A 16,130-nucleotide genomic window follows, 5' to 3' on the forward strand; every position below is an offset into this window, starting at 1 on the left:
GCTGAGGCCCATGGCAGGCACAAGTTCTTGCAGGAGCCCCTGATTTGCTTCCAAACAACTGTGAGCTAAGCTCTTAAATAGCTCTGCCATCTGAATCACACCCCAGTGGTGTCACCATCTCTGTTCCTACTTCTGGAGCTGATCACCCACCAAAGCTTCCGCCTGACCTCGTCCCCAGCCCTTGCAATGAGAATATTTCCTCCTTCCCCGTTTCCTCTTTCTTTTGACCTCAGCCACTCTGGGTTTGTGTTGATGCCACCTCCTACCTCTGTGTAGCTGCCCTGCCACCCGTCCCTCATGCCAGCCGGGACCTGCACTCTGGGTGTGCTGTCACAAGCTGCTCACCATCACTTTTTTGCTGTTATTCTGTCCTTCTAATAGAGCTTGGCTGTGCAGATGGTTTGCGCAATAACCTGTGACTCATTTTCAGATCCATATGCTGGATGGATTCCATCTTGCTTTAGCCGCAGGGTTTGCTGATTGTTGTGTTACACTTTTCATTTTCAGACTGGGAAGTGGGCAAGCGGCTCTGCGTGCTCCCGATCCACCAGCACCTCCTGCTCCATCCCTCAGCCCTGGGGGGGCCCCCGGGGGTCTCCATCTCTGTGGGCCTCTGTCCCTGCATGTCTCCATCGCTGGGCACCCTCCTGCTGCAAAGCTTGGTGTGGGCTGTGGGACCTGCAGGCCTTCCCCCACAAGGCACTGGTCCAGGCGATGTGGGTCAGTGGGTCCTGCCCACCTCCTGGGTCAGGAGAGACACACAGGCTTTTCCTTTTCTCCCATGTGTTCAATACAGATGGGCGTTCCCCTTCAAACTTCTGACAACCTTAGGATCACCTTGAGACGTGCGCCCAGGGAGCAGGATGGACAAGGGAGTGTGAGCAATGCGAGAGAGATTTTCTGATCAGCAGCCACACACAGGCACCCATTAGCCTTGCTAGGGCTGTAACAACACCCTGTAGTGCTTGGCCCTGTGCGTGTACTTTCCACAGCTGGAGGACTGGTCAGACTTGAATTTTAGGCTTCTTAAGGATTTATTAAGAGGCGGAACTAAAATTTTAGCTTGGAGTGGTGAGCTAAGCTCTCCAAGGTCAGGAGGTAGAGAGGATCTGGTTAGGGCAGCCCTGTGCCATGGGACAGCCAGGGACTGAGTTCCCTCTGCATGTGTCGCCCATGGCACAGCCCCTCCTGCCTCAGGGTCATGCAGTTTGGAATGCAGGTTGGAGCCCAGGCTTAGGCACAGCGCCGTGCTCCCTGGAAAAGCCACGAAGGGGCACTTTTTGCTCTCAGAAATCCTGGAACAACTGGGTGCGCATCTCCAGAGCCTCTCTAACACTCCCACTCCCATCCTTCAGCTTTTGGAAGAAAGAACCGTACAAAGTCAATCTTTATTAAAGCTCTGTCCCCCAGGGCCTCAGCGTTGGAAGGTATGGCAAGAGCTCACCACTTCCTGCTGCTTCCCTGGGAAATGACAGATGCCACAACCCAGGCTGATCTGGCAGGGCTGCACAGCTGGGGGACACAGGGCTGGCAGCGCTCGGCTCCAGAGAGCAGCCCTCAGCAGAACACAAACGTTACAATCTTGAACTGGGATTTTTTTCACATGCACTTCAGAAAGATACAATAGAAAAAATAAGCAGGTGTTTACCTGACCAGCAATCTGATCCAGGCTCCCCTCCCTCCCCCCCAGCCTCTTCTGACATTGTACAGGTAAGCACAGACTTACATCTGCTCCTGCTGCTGGTGTGTTCTGAATGCAACCCAGGCCCAGGCCACCAGAAGAGCCCATCCTGGGGACCCTGACCACAGCATGGCTGCTGGGCACAAAACCCTTTAGGAAAACAGGAGATGGGCTCCACCTTTACCTCCTCAGTTTACCCTCCCTGCTCTCCGATTCCCTCCCCAGCCCTGAGATGCCCTCACGCCGCAGTGGGGCACATTGGGCAACGAGGTGACCCAACCCAACCAGGAGGTGCCACGGATAAGACTCAGCGTGCAGCTCTCCCCTCTTTGCCAGATGGGATATTCCCCATCGGAGGAAGGCCTTTTTCCAGGAACAGCCTTTTCTTTATTTAAGGATTTTTGCATAGGCAAAAGTTACACGTTTTGGGCATGCAAATGTCAAAATGAGGACACACACACTCACACCCACAGCTCGCGCTGTCTCTCAGGGTTTTTATTCATGCACATGACTCTGTGCAAAACGTTTTCGGCAGCTTGAAAGTGTGCCCTAAAATGATCAGATTGATAAATGCCTTTAAAGCGTCCGCTGCGTGTCTGTGCAGCCCTTCACTGCCTTCATGACTGCACACAAAATGCATTCTGCAGACTGTGTGGCACTTTCCTATTTTGAGCTTCATTCTGGCTGCTTTTATTTTGCTTTCCCAACTACACAAACAGGCTTTCTGATGAAATTAAGCAGTACATCGCTGCATGCGATGCTGCAAATGTAAAGGATTTTCAAAAGCATGACAGCTGGCAGCACAGAGCCAGCTCCTTGCCTGGAGTTTGCATGAGACAGACGACGTGCTGATTAAAACAAAAATAGGAAAGTGCAACAGAGTAAGAGTGTTTGCTGACATTGCTATGATAGAAAAGTAATTTCAGGGGTGAGATTGTGCCTTGGCCTTTTGCATGGACCTGCTGTCCTGCATTTCAGATCTGGGGAGTTCCTCTGTGGGAATTTCCTCAAATGAGGATTACTAGACAGGCAGCAGATGCCATTCAGAAATGAGGTACAATGCAAAGGGTAACAGCTAAGAATTAAAATAAGGAAGCTGATAGTGCATAGATTGGTTAGATTTGCACAATTGTAAATACAGAGAATAATTTACAGGCTTTTCTCTTGAAATATATTAGTGCTGCTACGAGGAGGCAAGAGTATGACTTATTTATAACAACTTACCATCACATTTCCATACTGTAAATGAGACAGATTAAGTTGATATTATATATTACTTAGCTGTGTATCAATTAGCTACACGAATGCTATGAATTCCGTCATATATGATTGAAGCTATATAAAAATTGTATAATTACTGTGGTGAGTCATCTAGTTAAATGGCATTCCTATATGGACAAATTTATTTCAATGCAAGATTAATAGCCTTTTGCTGCTGTTTTATGTGCTTGCCAAAGACCATACTACATTGTTGCTAAGCATCATTAATGGATTAAAATAAGGGTTCTGCATAATTCCTACAGTGTATCTTCAAGCAGCTTGTTTAGTTTGTGCACTAGCCTAGCCCTTGTTAGCCCTACGTAACACACAGGTCTGGAAGGCTGACATGTGTGAAGGAGGTTAATGCAATCCTAGAAACTCTTTCAGAAGCTCACAGGTTTTCTTGTGGATGACTTCACGGAGTTTCCGTACGCGCCGGATGCTGGAGGTGCCCACAAAGCTGTCTGGCTGCAGGACAGCCATGCCGTTGTGGACGTCTCCCATGATGATGAGCTGACCGTCCACTGTGGTCATGTTGGGACACGGGCAGCTCCAGTCCATGTTGAAGAGCGTTATTTCCAGGGGTTCCTTCCCCAGGAACTTTAATCCCATTTTTTCATCTTTGAGAATCTCCTCCACTGTCACCAGTGCATGTCCTGAGTCTTGGTCTTCGGTCAGTTCAGTGATGCGGCCCAGGATCACAAAGTCGCTTTTGCAGAAGCTCGTCACCAGCTTCTGGCGTGGCTTGCAAGCTTTGCAGTGCGTGTTCTTTGGGAAGGGGCACATCTCTTCGCAGGCCTCCCTGCTCTCAAAGTTGTTCTCGTTACCTCCACACCCACCATAAATGAAGGACTGGCACTGCTTTGTCAAGCTGTTGTAGGCCCATCGGGGCTCGTAGGCTTTGCAGTGACCTTGGAGGGCTGGTAGGTTGCAAATGTTGATTGGGCCGTTCATGCACGTTAACATACAGTTCTCATAGGTCTCAAAGTGGTTGAGGTTGCTGTTACAGTTCCCATAAATGAAAGTGAAGCAGTTGTTTTTCTTTGCATCGTAATACCACCTGGTCTGCTCTTCTCCACAGTCTTCGCTGTCTGGTTGCTTCAGGCACTCATCGGTTGGAAAGTGTGTTCTGTTCTGGGCAGCTTCTTTGGATGCGGGTTCTCCTTTGATGACGGACAGTGGGAAATCAGCCCTGAGAAGGCCGCCGCTGTTTCTGGCAGTGCAGGTGTAGATACCCGCGTCTTGCAGCTGGGTGTTGTAGATGACCAGCTGGGCTATGTTAGTGACCACAACGTTCCCTCTGACGTGATTTGGCTTCATAATGACTTTTTCTTTCCCCTCAACCTGCTTCTCCCACGTAATTTCCGGCTTGGGTCTCCCTGTAACATCACAGAGGAAGCTGACAGTCTCTCCCACATAGACTGACTGATGGACGGGGTTGTTCACCAATGCCGGTGGCAAGATATCGATGATTGTTGTCTCGGAATAGGCCGTAGTAGGGCGAGCTGTTGTTTCTGGTGGGATTGGGCTGGTGTTTGGCCAGGTGAGATGGTATCGACAGGTGACTACGTTCAAAGTAATGCCTTTTATGCAAGCTTCTGCGTCCATGTAACACTTGTTGTAGTAGGTGAGCCCGTCAGAAGCACAGGTGAAGCTGGGCTCCTTCTCACACCTGTCCTTGCACTTGCAGACGGGCTGCCCGTCCCAGATGTCACACTCTGAGCCTTGCTGGATGCACATGAAGCGGTCGCAGGTGGCCTCTTTGGGCATCCCCACCGGCCCTTTCTTCCCCTTGACATCCATGTACCGAGCCGCCACGCAACTCTTCGTCCCGCAGACATTGGGGCAGCACTTCTCGAAGGTCTCACATTCCTGCAGGGAAAGAAAGCAACCTGCTCATTACTGGGGACAGAGCTAAGACCTCTTTAGGGACTCAACAAGCAGAAAGCCCAGAAACTTTCGAGGCTTCAAGTTCAGTGGACCCAGTTTTGCCACAGAGATCCGTGGTCCAAAACTCAGAGTCCTCGCCAGCAACGTGTAACCACCTCCAGCAGCTCCCAGGAGGAGGCTCAGCATGCGGGGGTTTGCAAACGTCTCCGAGAGAAGCCTCTAGAGAGGAGAATGCATTGCTACTTCTTAAGCATCGTCGGTCTCTCCTAGAGTCACATGGGTTCCTTGACTACAGAGCTAACAACCCCCCTTCGGCACTCTCCGAAATGCCTGAGGACAAGCCTTGAGAAACAAGAGCGGATGGAAAGACTTATCATATGGCTGTGGGCAGTAATCCGTCTTATTTTCCAGAAAAGTATGTAAAGTATTATTTGAATTCCCCGAGACAGCCTGCTTCTGGGGGTGAAACTGCCAAGGATTTGTAATTGTTCACATTGTAGAGGAAATAATAGAATATTTCAAAAGTAAGAGAATTCTTGCTCCCAAAATAATTTTTCTATGGTGTTTAGAAAAACAAACCCCAAACAGCTCGTTACGGCTTCTCTGTCCTATTTTAGCCCTGTGTTCAAATGCAGCATCGCTCTTCTGATGATTTATTAGCCACCGTCAGCTCTAAATTGTGGTTAATTTTAGCAGGATTTTTGTCTTTTGTACAGAAAAGGTATTTGATTTGTGTGCACTGACACACAGCTGTCGGTATGGATTACTTTAAGCGACCAAGAACCTTGCTACACACCAGGGCACACTTCCAGTGTGTGTTAAACCTCCACAGCCCCCCTGAAATCCACCAAATTTCTCTCTAAGTGAGAACAGCGTGTTTTTTAAGCTGCCAAACTAAATAGCTTCCCTTGAGTGCAGTATGCTTTCCTTATTGGGAAAAAAGATGACCTAATAACACAGCTCTTTCCCCATTTCCAGCTGCACATTGCTAGGTTTCAGAAGGAAAGTTGCAAAATGGTTTCAGATGAGGTTAAGGAGCACGGTTTAGCAAAGCCTGTGGCTCTGTCTGTTTGCCTGCAGAGCACTGCACACGAATCCCCAGGTCTCTGCAGGCACACGAGGCTAAATGAGCATTTTTATCCAGTGACTTCTAGCTTTCAGTAAATTATTAAAACAATATCATCTGCTGCCACTGCTTCTGGGTTTTTACAAGGCTTTTAATATTCATTGCTGCACCTGGTAGTTGAAATAAAGAAGGCTTAATTGAGAAGGGCAAAAGTAGAAAGAATACTTTCATTCATAGCACATGGGATCCGTGGAGCAAATCTCTTTGTTCACTTGATGACCGGCCTTTTTCCCCTCTTTTTTTTCCCCCCTGCTTTCAGCGCTGCAGAAACAACACGGCCATGGAGCACGGACACAGCGACTCCTTCCTGCCTGGTACGTGCGCTGTCAGCCTGCTCTGGGCTGCAGGAGCTTTGCTGTTGCTGTAAGAGGCAGGAAGAGCAGGTATTGTCAGATGCCAGCTTGAGCTGCAGCGCTGACAGGTTGAAAAATGCGTTTTAGGGTTGTGAGTTAAGCACATTTAGAGCTGGGAGCATCACAGAGAACATCTGCTTGGTCATTTTAACCGCGCTCCTGTTCTGCACGCCAAGCATGCTTCGTGTTTCAAGTGCAGCAAAGGCTGACAACTTACGTGTTAAATCAGATGATTTCATACACAGCTCCCCACAGGAGTATTAAGCACTGATGATGGCTACCAACAACAAAGAACATTGTGACGCTGCAAAATACTGCGGATCGACCCCGCGGCACGCCGAGTTCCAGAGTATCAAATTCTGATGTTTCTTTTGACAAGAAAGCAAGAAAAATGATCCAACAGAATGAGCTCTGCACCCACACCAGCACAAGTGACAGCTGTCACACACCTCCTCGCCTCGCTGATAATTTGTCAGCCCCTGTCTATCACACACAGGTCACGGGTCAATTAAATACGTGTGCTGTCTGAATTCAGCTGCTCTGCTGCCTGCAGCAAACGCCAACAAAACCCGCCGCCCGCCACGCACGGATGTGCAGAAGCGCATCACTCACCAGGTCGGCTTCGCACTCCCTCTTGCAAGTGCTCTGCGCGTCTACCCACAGGTTGGGGTTCATGTCATTGGGGCATATCCCCGCGTGCGAGTACCGGATCGGGGGCAAAGCTCTCCCTTGCAGAGAGACCTCCAGAAGCAACAGGACACTGCTCTTCCCCAGCAAGATCCACATCCACCGCGTGAACAACACCAACACCATCTCAGAACTTCTCCTGGGCAGCGGCAGTGACCGAGCTGGAGGCAGCGCCTGTCTGCCTGGGGGGCTGCTTTTGGTCAGCCTTAAATTTTCGAGGAACCCGAGTGCACCTGATGTCTGTAAAAGCTTCAGCAAGCTCCTTTGCTGCCTGTCCTGCTTGAGCAGCTTGGTTTGGACCTCATTGGATTAAAGGTCCTAGGAAGTCACCCCTTATTTTAAGAGAAATGCTAATAGTCTGAGCAGCGTTAGCCCTATTTATACCCTGCCTCTGTTAACAAGTCAGAAAAAGTAAACTTGATTTCTTTGACAGGCACACGCTTCCTATGTCCTGGTGGCAGTCAGACAGATTTGTTGCAAGAAAAAAAGCTGGAAAGAGTTTAAAAGGCTGGAACTGGCACGGTGGGACCCCTGCATGTTTCTGAATGCAGGGAGGCCTTCTTAACCCCTTTAGACCTAAAGTACTTCCCTATGCTAAGAATGGCATTTACTTCTGAAAGAGTACTTGTCTGAATAACAGGGACCCGCGATCAGGGGATTTCCCCACGGCAAGGGGCTGCACAATCACTCGCTAAAAGGAACCAGTAATAGGATTGAAGCAATTAGAGCTAGAATATCATATTTTAACCCAGTTAAGTAGGGAAGAAATAACTTATTTAAACTTAGGATCTGCAAAGCAGAATGTCTTCACAATTCCCCTGGGCTCCTCCAGGCTTTTTTCTCCTCTGTGGTGCTGAGGTTTCCAGGATGCTGCTTTGAATGCCACCCTCCAACCCCACCGGCAAGATGTTAAATTGTGGCCAAATTCCACCCCCCATTTCCCAACAGTGAGATCCCGGCGTTCAGTGACTGCTGACCCCTTTAACGGCCACAAAACAAAAAAAAAAGTAGAAGTTCAACTCTATGGAAACCTGCATAAAGGAATGTACAGCAATTTTGCATTTGAGGGGGGGGGGGGGGTGGAAATTCAGTCACTGATTATTGCAGCAAGAGGCCGATCCTTTTCATGCTGAATGCTTGCCAAAATCTCAAAACAAGTGGCAGAGGTCAGAGCTGCTCAGCACCTGCCAGGAGCAGCCCCTGCTTGCAGTGCCCAGGGAGCTCCAGGTGAGCTGCATCCCTGCAGGGCTCTGCAGAGCGGCGAGTGGGGAAAGCTCTGCGTGTGCATGGCATGCATGGCCGCCATGCTGCTGGGTTTGGTCAAGCAGGGCTGTTTCTAACGGCTGAGAAAGGACCCCGTTCTCCTCAGAGATGATGGCTGCAAACCAGAATGACCAGCAGCTGCTGGGGATGGGCCTGAATGTGGGAATGCCCCAGGAGCTGAGGTTCCTGCTCCTCCCCGGCGCATTTACCTGCTGGTGCCCCCTGAGAATTTCCTCTGAAGGAAGGTCAGCAGCCTGGTTGGGTCTTCCCCCCCCCCCACGGCATTTCTGTAGCACCCCGGGCTCATGAGAGGGGCTCAAGCTGCTGGGATTCGTGCGCCCACAGGAACGATAGGCACAGCATTTAGATTTCATCTGACATGCAGAGAAAAGTTGTCCAAATTAGCTATTTATAAGGAGTGAAGTCAACCACCAGGCAGCAGTTTGTAGTTGATTTATTCTCTCTGAAACTCCTGAAACCTGCATGACACTTGTACAAAGTGCGGCTGTGCGCAAATGTTTTATTCAAAACTTGTTTACAAAGACAAGCGCAGCACCCTGCAATGCCTAAAAAAGCCAACCCAAAATGACACATTCCCAAGAGGTACTTAAAATTCTTACAGCTCTATTAACAACAAAATCACATGTATTAGAGGTTCTGTTGACTAAACAAAGACACTTTATATTGTACAACTGACTACAGACGGGCTTTGAAAGCAGCTGTACGTGGGGCTCGCCGTGCGGCTGTCACAGCGCTGGTGATGGTGATGAGCACGGGGTCTTACCCACAGCCACAGGGAGGGCAGGGTTTGTCCTCAGTCCATGGGGTGGCTCCCTTGGAGAAGTGATTTTCCCCTACCAAGGTCCTCCGGGGCTGTGATGGGCCAAATGTGGGTCTGCATCATCGGTCCCTGCCTGGCGCCACAAAGCCACCTTCTTGCATGCGCTGACTGTGCTGATAAGAGACCCAGGGGTGCATCCTAAGTGAGACTGCCTATAAGCAGGAAGAAATAACTCTGATTTATTTTTCCCCTTCCAGACTGAGGATCGGTGACCCAGGTGAGTGTTTCAGCCATGGGGGAGTAGAGCAGGGCTCTGAAGGACCAGGTGCATGTTGGTGGCAAACAGAGCAGTTTTTTGCCCTGCTACGGCCACCTCCATCCAGAGGGATCTTCTCACAGAACAGGTAACTCCTCTTGTGTCTTTTGGCACCCACGTTTCGTATTCTCATATTCAACATGAGAATATATTCAGCTCCAGGCTGACGGAGATAAAAAAGGAGTGGGTAGATGTATCCATCTGGAGGGGCAGTTGGATGGGACTGACATTAATTAGGCATAGGAGATTTCTGTTAACTGAGAAATCAGGCTTTCAGCCAAACCTTTTCATAAGAAGCCTTATAGGGAATCAAACCCTGTCTGGATCCAATGGACGTGGACAGACATTGTGTCCCCCTGCGTCCCACTGCTGCAGGGACAAGGAGCCCTTGGCCACTCAAACATCACCGGCAGAGTGAGGACAACAGCCCCACAAATCTCCTGTTGATGGGGGCAGGCAGCTCCCGAGGTCGGAGGAAGCAGTGAGGGCTCTGAATAACTCTCGTCAGCTGCCTTGTCACAGCCAGGACATCACCAAAAGGCCGTGACCCAGCCTGGCACATCCAGGAGGTGACACGAGTACACAGACAGCCCTGGGTCGGCTGGGCTCTGTGTGATTAATGCACCCAGCATCCCTGGGGTTTCACTGAGGGCTCATTCCTCATGCAGCCCACTCTACACTCCACAGATGCCCATCTGACACTGCACCACAGCCTTGAAATCCATCCCAGGATGCCCAGGCTCCTGGTTGGGGCTGTGACCTACAACTGACCTAACTGCTGCTGTTTTCACTGATGATAATTTCTTTGCCCTTTATCTTACTCTTCCAAGCTCCAGTGGGATGTCCTTGCCTCTCTCCACCGTGCCAAGTGCTGATCCAATGTTTGCTGTGGCCCCTTCCATCTGAGGAGGCAAATGGGATAAAGTACAGTTGAGGTGCTGCTTTTTAAACTGCTCTGAAAGGAACAGTAAGCTGTTGATGGCATTTATGAGGCAAAACGAGCAATCCTCACCTGGAGTTGCCAGGCGGTGGCAGATGGGTTTGTTGGCGTTACTGTGGAAGGGCTCTTGGCAGGAGCTGCCACGCCGCAGTGCTCAGCCTCCCTTCTCCCATTGATCTCTGCCATGGTGAAGGGGCCCTTGCGAATTCGCCCTCTCGTGCTGCCTGGGCCGGCAGCCACTCGGAGCCCGCTTTGCCAACACAAACACAGCACACAGACGCAGCGGCCCCTCTCCAGGCCATCGCTCAGCACCGCCGGCTGGCAGCTCGCTCACTGCGCTGTGCCACCGGGAGCCCCTGCGCTCCGTGGCTTCAGCTGCACCGGGAACGGGCTGCAGGAGCCTCTGCCTCACGGTGAGGCCTCCGAGGGCATCGGGGGCTGAGCTCACGGGGAGCCCCGTCTTCCACAGCCCCGCCAGCGCCGCTCATGGGCGTTTGGCAGCCCTGGTCACCTCACAGACACGAATGTCGCTGAGTGGAAAAGTGCTTTTGAAAAAACCTCTGTGTCATCCAGAAAGGAGCAGTGCTGCATTCTGCCCACAAAGCTTACGGTGTGTACGGCAGGTAGCTCAGCGTCTCAGAGGGAGCCTCGCTGCCAGGTCCCTTTAGGAGCACAGTGGCCAAGCTCTTGTCTCAAGCAGTAACGTTGCTTCCAAACCCACTGCGAAATATGGATGAGGACTCTGCAGCCTTGGCTTTAGTTTCCCCAGGACCTGCAAAGGGCCACGTCTTCCCTGTGAGTGCTGCATGGCGCCCACTGACACCGCTGGGACCTGCTTGGAGCCTGGGCCACGAGGGATGCTCAGAGCAGCCCATCTCACACCCGCCCTGGCCATGGGCTGGCCAAGAGGGCAGGATTGCAGGCATCGTGTGATGCACCTTTGCACATCACAGCGAAGGCTGTATTAGACTCAGAGAGCTCCAGAGGCATATTTGGGCTGAAGGGATGCACTGGTGTGCCTGGAACCTATTTGTGGGGCTATTTGTATGTGTAATTAGCAATGGAAGCATATTTTACATTGCCACTAGTTAAGATTCCTGTCAGCGTTCCCTGTGATTACCCACAGGTGCTGGTTCTGGCTTCAGAAATGAGCCATGTGAGCAGACAACCACGCGCAGGACAGGTGTGGGGCACGTTCAGAGCAGTGACTGCTCACCACAATGAGCCACCATGGCTGCGCGTCCTGCCCTGCCTAGCGTGCAGATGCTCAGTAAGCAGAAGTTAATGTAGTTAGACAAAAGGGATCGGTTCGGGGGGAAAATCAATAACGTCAGGGAGTTTATTATAGGGTTATGGGCCACCTGCTAGAGCTCAGCATTAGGCCTGTGCTGCGCTGTTTCGGTGAGGGCTGATGGCACTGCTCTCAGACGAGGCCGGTGCCAGAATTATTGTTTTATGCCTTGGCAGATGGCTTCTGCTCAGGGGTTTTATCTTTGAGTGCAGACATACGACTAATCATCATTTGCTTTCTCTGCTAACGTAAGCCGGGCAGGAAGCAATTGCCAGTTTGATGATGGTTCATTATTGCTAGGTTTATTCCGTTTGAAACAGCACTGCAAGAGGCAAAGAGGGTACAAAGGAAGAGAATCAACCCGTTATCAGTGAGATATGCGGGAAGCTGGGTGCAGGAGCCTACTTTCCACCACCCTGTCTCTCTGTCTCTCTGAGGTAATGCTCAGATATCCCATAGATAATTCAGGGAGGCCATGCAGCTGGTATTTTGGGGTTGTAAAGACTGCAAAGGTCAAATGTTGGGGATGCATTCATCCTGCCTTACATCAAGATTGTTAGTCTGGATAACAGCACCTAAGGACACTCTGGCAAAGGGAGCAAACAGAAAAGCACCAGCCTTGCAGCACTGCTGTTCTGCGTACACCATAGATGCGATCCTCAGTGGTGAACAGATGCCTTGGTTGTTGGTGGTTGTAGTGGAAATGCTGAGTCAGGGCCTGAAGCAGTGATGGAGCACCTGGTGGGAAGACAGAGCCAAGCCAGGGGAGCTCAGCTGCATGCAATGTACCTGATCGATCAGCAGGGATGGAGCCAGGATCCACCCCTTCCCAGCCCTCATTTAAGGGCTGGCAGGAGGAGGTGAGGGCATCCTGCTGGAGAGCTCTGTGTACCTGAGGCTTTTTAAAGGTAATGGTTTTTCTTCCTTTGTTTCTGTGTCTTTGGTTGCTGCATTTGGGCTTGTTATCATTTGCTGTGGCTTAGGGTTGTGCCACTCTGCTGTTACTGCTGTGCTCTCCATCACATTATGGCGTTACAGCATTTCAGTGGTGATCTTCTGATTTTCTTGCTTTCAGCTCTATCTGAATGCAAACTCAGAATAAAAGCGCCAGCGTTGGCCTGATGTAGGCTCAGCTCATCTTTCACCAGAGTGTGGAACATCCTTCCAGGAACGTCAGCTAATTTAGTTCCACGTGCACTGCTGTAGGAGGCTAATGAATATCATTAAACCCATTGTGCAGACCCACTTCAGTCTGCAAGTGACCCTAATTCAACCTTCCTTATTTATTTTAAGGAATTTATAGCTGGGAGGAAGCCACTTGCTGAGAATCACACAGCGGCGGCCATGAAAGGCTGCAGTATGAGACTCCACTTCCAACCCCATGGGCACTGTTTGCTTTTCAAAAACCTAATTTAATAGAGAAGCATCTTGTTGCTTTTGTTTGTGATGTGAGTCGACTTATGCGAGCTGCACAGCTTTAAGCCGCTGTGCAAGAGCTGCTAATTTAAGCCCCCAGCCCCCATGTTTCCCCCTTGAAAAGCCAGAGTTTGTACTGAATTCCCTGCAACTTCCATGTGCAGGTAGTATCTCATCACCACTCTGAGCTGTTCCTTTTAGGAAGCTACAAACCCTTCAGTGAAGGAGGTCTGAGCTGCAATGCTGTGAAGTAAAATAAAACTGCTGCAGATTTGCCCATCTCTGTGCTTCTTGCAAAGTCGGCTGCAGCAGAGCAGAGGTTTCACCAGACCCTCCAACCTGCAGCAGCTCAGGGCCCTGGGAGCCTCTATGGATAACCTGGAAGTGCCAGAGCTCCTCTGAGGGTTTGGTATCCAAAACTCAGCTATAAACAATAACTAATGTTCACAAAATGGAACTATTTCTATTTCTGCAAATACCATGAAATCCTCATCGTCAACTTTGTCTTTTTGGAGTTTAAATCTAAATTAGGACAAAAATCATCCGAGCTTCAGAGTTCTTGCCTTCTTCTGCCTGGCTGCACGCCCCCACTCCCGGATCTCACTTGCAGTGCAGGCTGTGCCTGGAGCAGCCCCTCACCCAGAGCTGGGCGTCTTAGCAGCCCTCGATCCTGTGCTGCTCAGCTTGCAGTGCTCTGTGTGCTCCTTCACCATCAGCTCCATGACATGCTGTGCCCTGCGGAGCCCAAACCTGGGTGAAGGCCCCCAGCTGCAGCTCCTACATCTGCTTTGGGCCACTGGCACCACTACTGGAAACACCCAATGGTGACCAAATGCAGACAATGGTACAAACAGGGCATGGAGCTGAGCACACAGACAGCTGGCAGATGCTGCCTGCCAAGCCGTGATGCTCAGCTTCCATGGGTCTTCATGTGTGGGACTCCTGCCTGCCCTGCTGACAGGATGTTTGTATTTTGTGGCTTTTTTCCATTGCTATTCATTCTTATTTCAGCTTATTAGTGCACGTTCTCCTTTTAATCTTTCCCTGTGTGCAGCACAAGGAGTCCACCTGCAGCGCAGTGGGACCTGATGAGCTGCAGCACTCACTGTTTGCTGGCAGGGCTGGAGATAAGCAGCCCTGATGTGACGGCACAGCAACTGCAGGTGACGTTTAAGAGATCCTTGTGGTTTAATAGCTCTTGTATTCCTGGGTGTGTTGTGCTGCTGTGTTATCAGACCAATTGGGACCAATTGCTGAGGCTGTGTTTTAATGGTGAACACAGCAGGTCTTCTGTGAGTCGTGAGGTACAAAGGAATTGTAGCATCATTAGAGGCAAATGTTTCAAACGTGTTCCATAATGAGGGTGTGTTTTTTTTTTTTTTTTGTTTGTTTGTTTTTCCTCTGATGGATGAAGATGGTAAATATTCTCCTGATTTCAAAGCAGAGTGGGGTGAGTTTGTAGCCAACCCCTCCGGAGATCCCACCCAGTGCTTGGTTTTTCTTCAGCTTGAAGGCAGTCCAGAGCTCTGCTCCACAAAGCAGCTTTCAGGAGCGAGTTCAGCTTCACATGGGAGCAACGCGTGGACTGCGGCGAACCCAGAGGACAACTCAGCCCTCCTGAGCGCCAGTTTGCACTGCAGGCGTCCTGCTGGCACAGCTCTGGCTGTGGGGACACTTAGGGCAATGGGATTCCTTGTGGGGCGCTTCAGTTCAGAGGGGTGAACTCTGGCCAGGCTGCCTGGAGTGGGATGGGAGGATGTGGGGCACCCTCACAGGACCTTTGCTTTGCTCTGCTGTGCCTCAGGCATGACAATGAGCTGACCCGTGTGCCTGCAGAATCTTTACATCGCCTCTGCTACCCACGGCTGGAGCTGTGACTGCAGCTCTGTGCTTACAAGCAGCTCTGTGTGTGCAGTGGAAAAAACAGACTTTCCATACACTTTTGTGCACTTCAAAAACAAATTCATTTTTAAAATGATCAGATTTGTTGATATGGCATTATTATCCACCTTGAACCCACTCCTTGCTCTGCCATCTACTCATGCTGCTGCTTCAGAGCACGTACTTGGTTTGCACTTTCTCAGTGCCTTCTGATTTCTTTGAGGAATCGCTGCATACCAATGGAGTGGCCATAGAAAACCAGGTTAGTGCACAGTAGGGGCTTTCATGGCTGCTAATCTTGATGACAAAATTATGCGAACAAACACTTCTTGTGTCACCAATATATATTATGTAAAACCTTGTGACTTTGATTATGTGTCTATAATACAGATTAGTCTGTTTGGGTGTTTGGTGCTGAGTCCAATAAGCTCCTAAAGTATTAGCAAGAATTTGCGAGTGACAGGCAGGCAGAGGTGCTGTTCTGCCTAATCCCATTCTCAAAACTCTGGCTATGTGTGTCTGAACAGTTTCTGTTCTTTTCCTTATAGCACCGGGTTATTTCCTTCTCTGCTCCCTCCCCAGTTGCCTTTGCCCTTCTCTCCACGGCTTTGATGTATCACAAACGTTGGAAGATTTAGCAAACCTTATGGATTAGAGCCAGGAAGACAGCAAGAACAAATTTAGAATAGGAGGCAGAGAATGTACCAGCTGAGAGGTGATGCTGTCAATCTCCATGGAGACCTCTTTAGTTACAGCTTTGCTAATTACTCTGTGGAATTGAATAGCGTCTGGTAGAAAGCCCATCCAAGTCAATGGAGAGCTTCTAATTGATGCGTAGCTTCAGCTGGCTGCACCTCAGCACTGCGAGGAGGGCACAGGGCAAAGCTCCCGAGTGTGACTGGTTATAACTCGTGGCTTCCTCTGTGATGGTTAAAATGCAACTGAAGAGGAATCTAGGCCTTGCTCTGGTCTTCTGCATGGGGCAGGATCTCCTGACAGAACCACAGCCCCACAGGTACAAGATTTCTCTGGCAAGGCCTAAACCTTAGTGCTGCCTTTGTGAATGCAGGTGAACTGTTTCCAGCGTCTTGCTAACAGCACGTGGATTTCCTACACAGGCCATCGGGAGCTGAACTTGGAGCAGACCCACAGAAACATCTTGGCTCCAAAGGTGCAGGCAGGACTCTGAACAGGAGCCCCATGTGCCCCTGAGAGGCTGCTTCCATGGCCCTGGAGAGCAAGGCA

General features: G+C 50.3%; 1 protein-coding gene across 1 annotated transcript; it reads right to left on the reverse strand.

The window, feature by feature from the left end:
* Positions 1 to 2,147: 2,147 nt before the first annotated feature.
* WFIKKN2 (WAP, follistatin/kazal, immunoglobulin, kunitz and netrin domain containing 2) lies at positions 2,148 to 7,171 on the reverse strand. Its single transcript, XM_048965062.1, has 2 exons — positions 6,923 to 7,171; positions 2,148 to 4,813 (listed from the first exon to the last, which is right to left on the reverse strand). The coding sequence occupies exons 1-2, from the start codon at positions 7,121 to 7,123 to the stop codon at positions 3,302 to 3,304; spliced, it is 1,713 nt and encodes a 570-aa protein (XP_048821019.1). The 5' UTR covers positions 7,124 to 7,171; the 3' UTR covers positions 2,148 to 3,301.
* Positions 7,172 to 16,130: the final 8,959 nt, after the last annotated feature.

Source organism: Lagopus muta, chromosome 18, assembly GCF_023343835.1.
Source record: "Lagopus muta isolate bLagMut1 chromosome 18, bLagMut1 primary, whole genome shotgun sequence".
In the NCBI taxonomy this organism is placed as follows: domain Eukaryota; kingdom Metazoa; phylum Chordata; class Aves; order Galliformes; family Phasianidae; genus Lagopus; species Lagopus muta.

Coding starts and splice junctions, on each gene's coding strand:
- WFIKKN2 (XM_048965062.1), bottom strand. CDS start 7,123: ATGGTGTTGGTGTTGTTCACGCGGTGGATGTGGATCTTGCTGGGGAAG. Junction 4,814..6,922: donor GGGAGTGCGAAGCCGACCTG/GTGAGTGATGCG, acceptor CTTTCCCTGCAG/GAATGTGAGACCTTCGAGAA.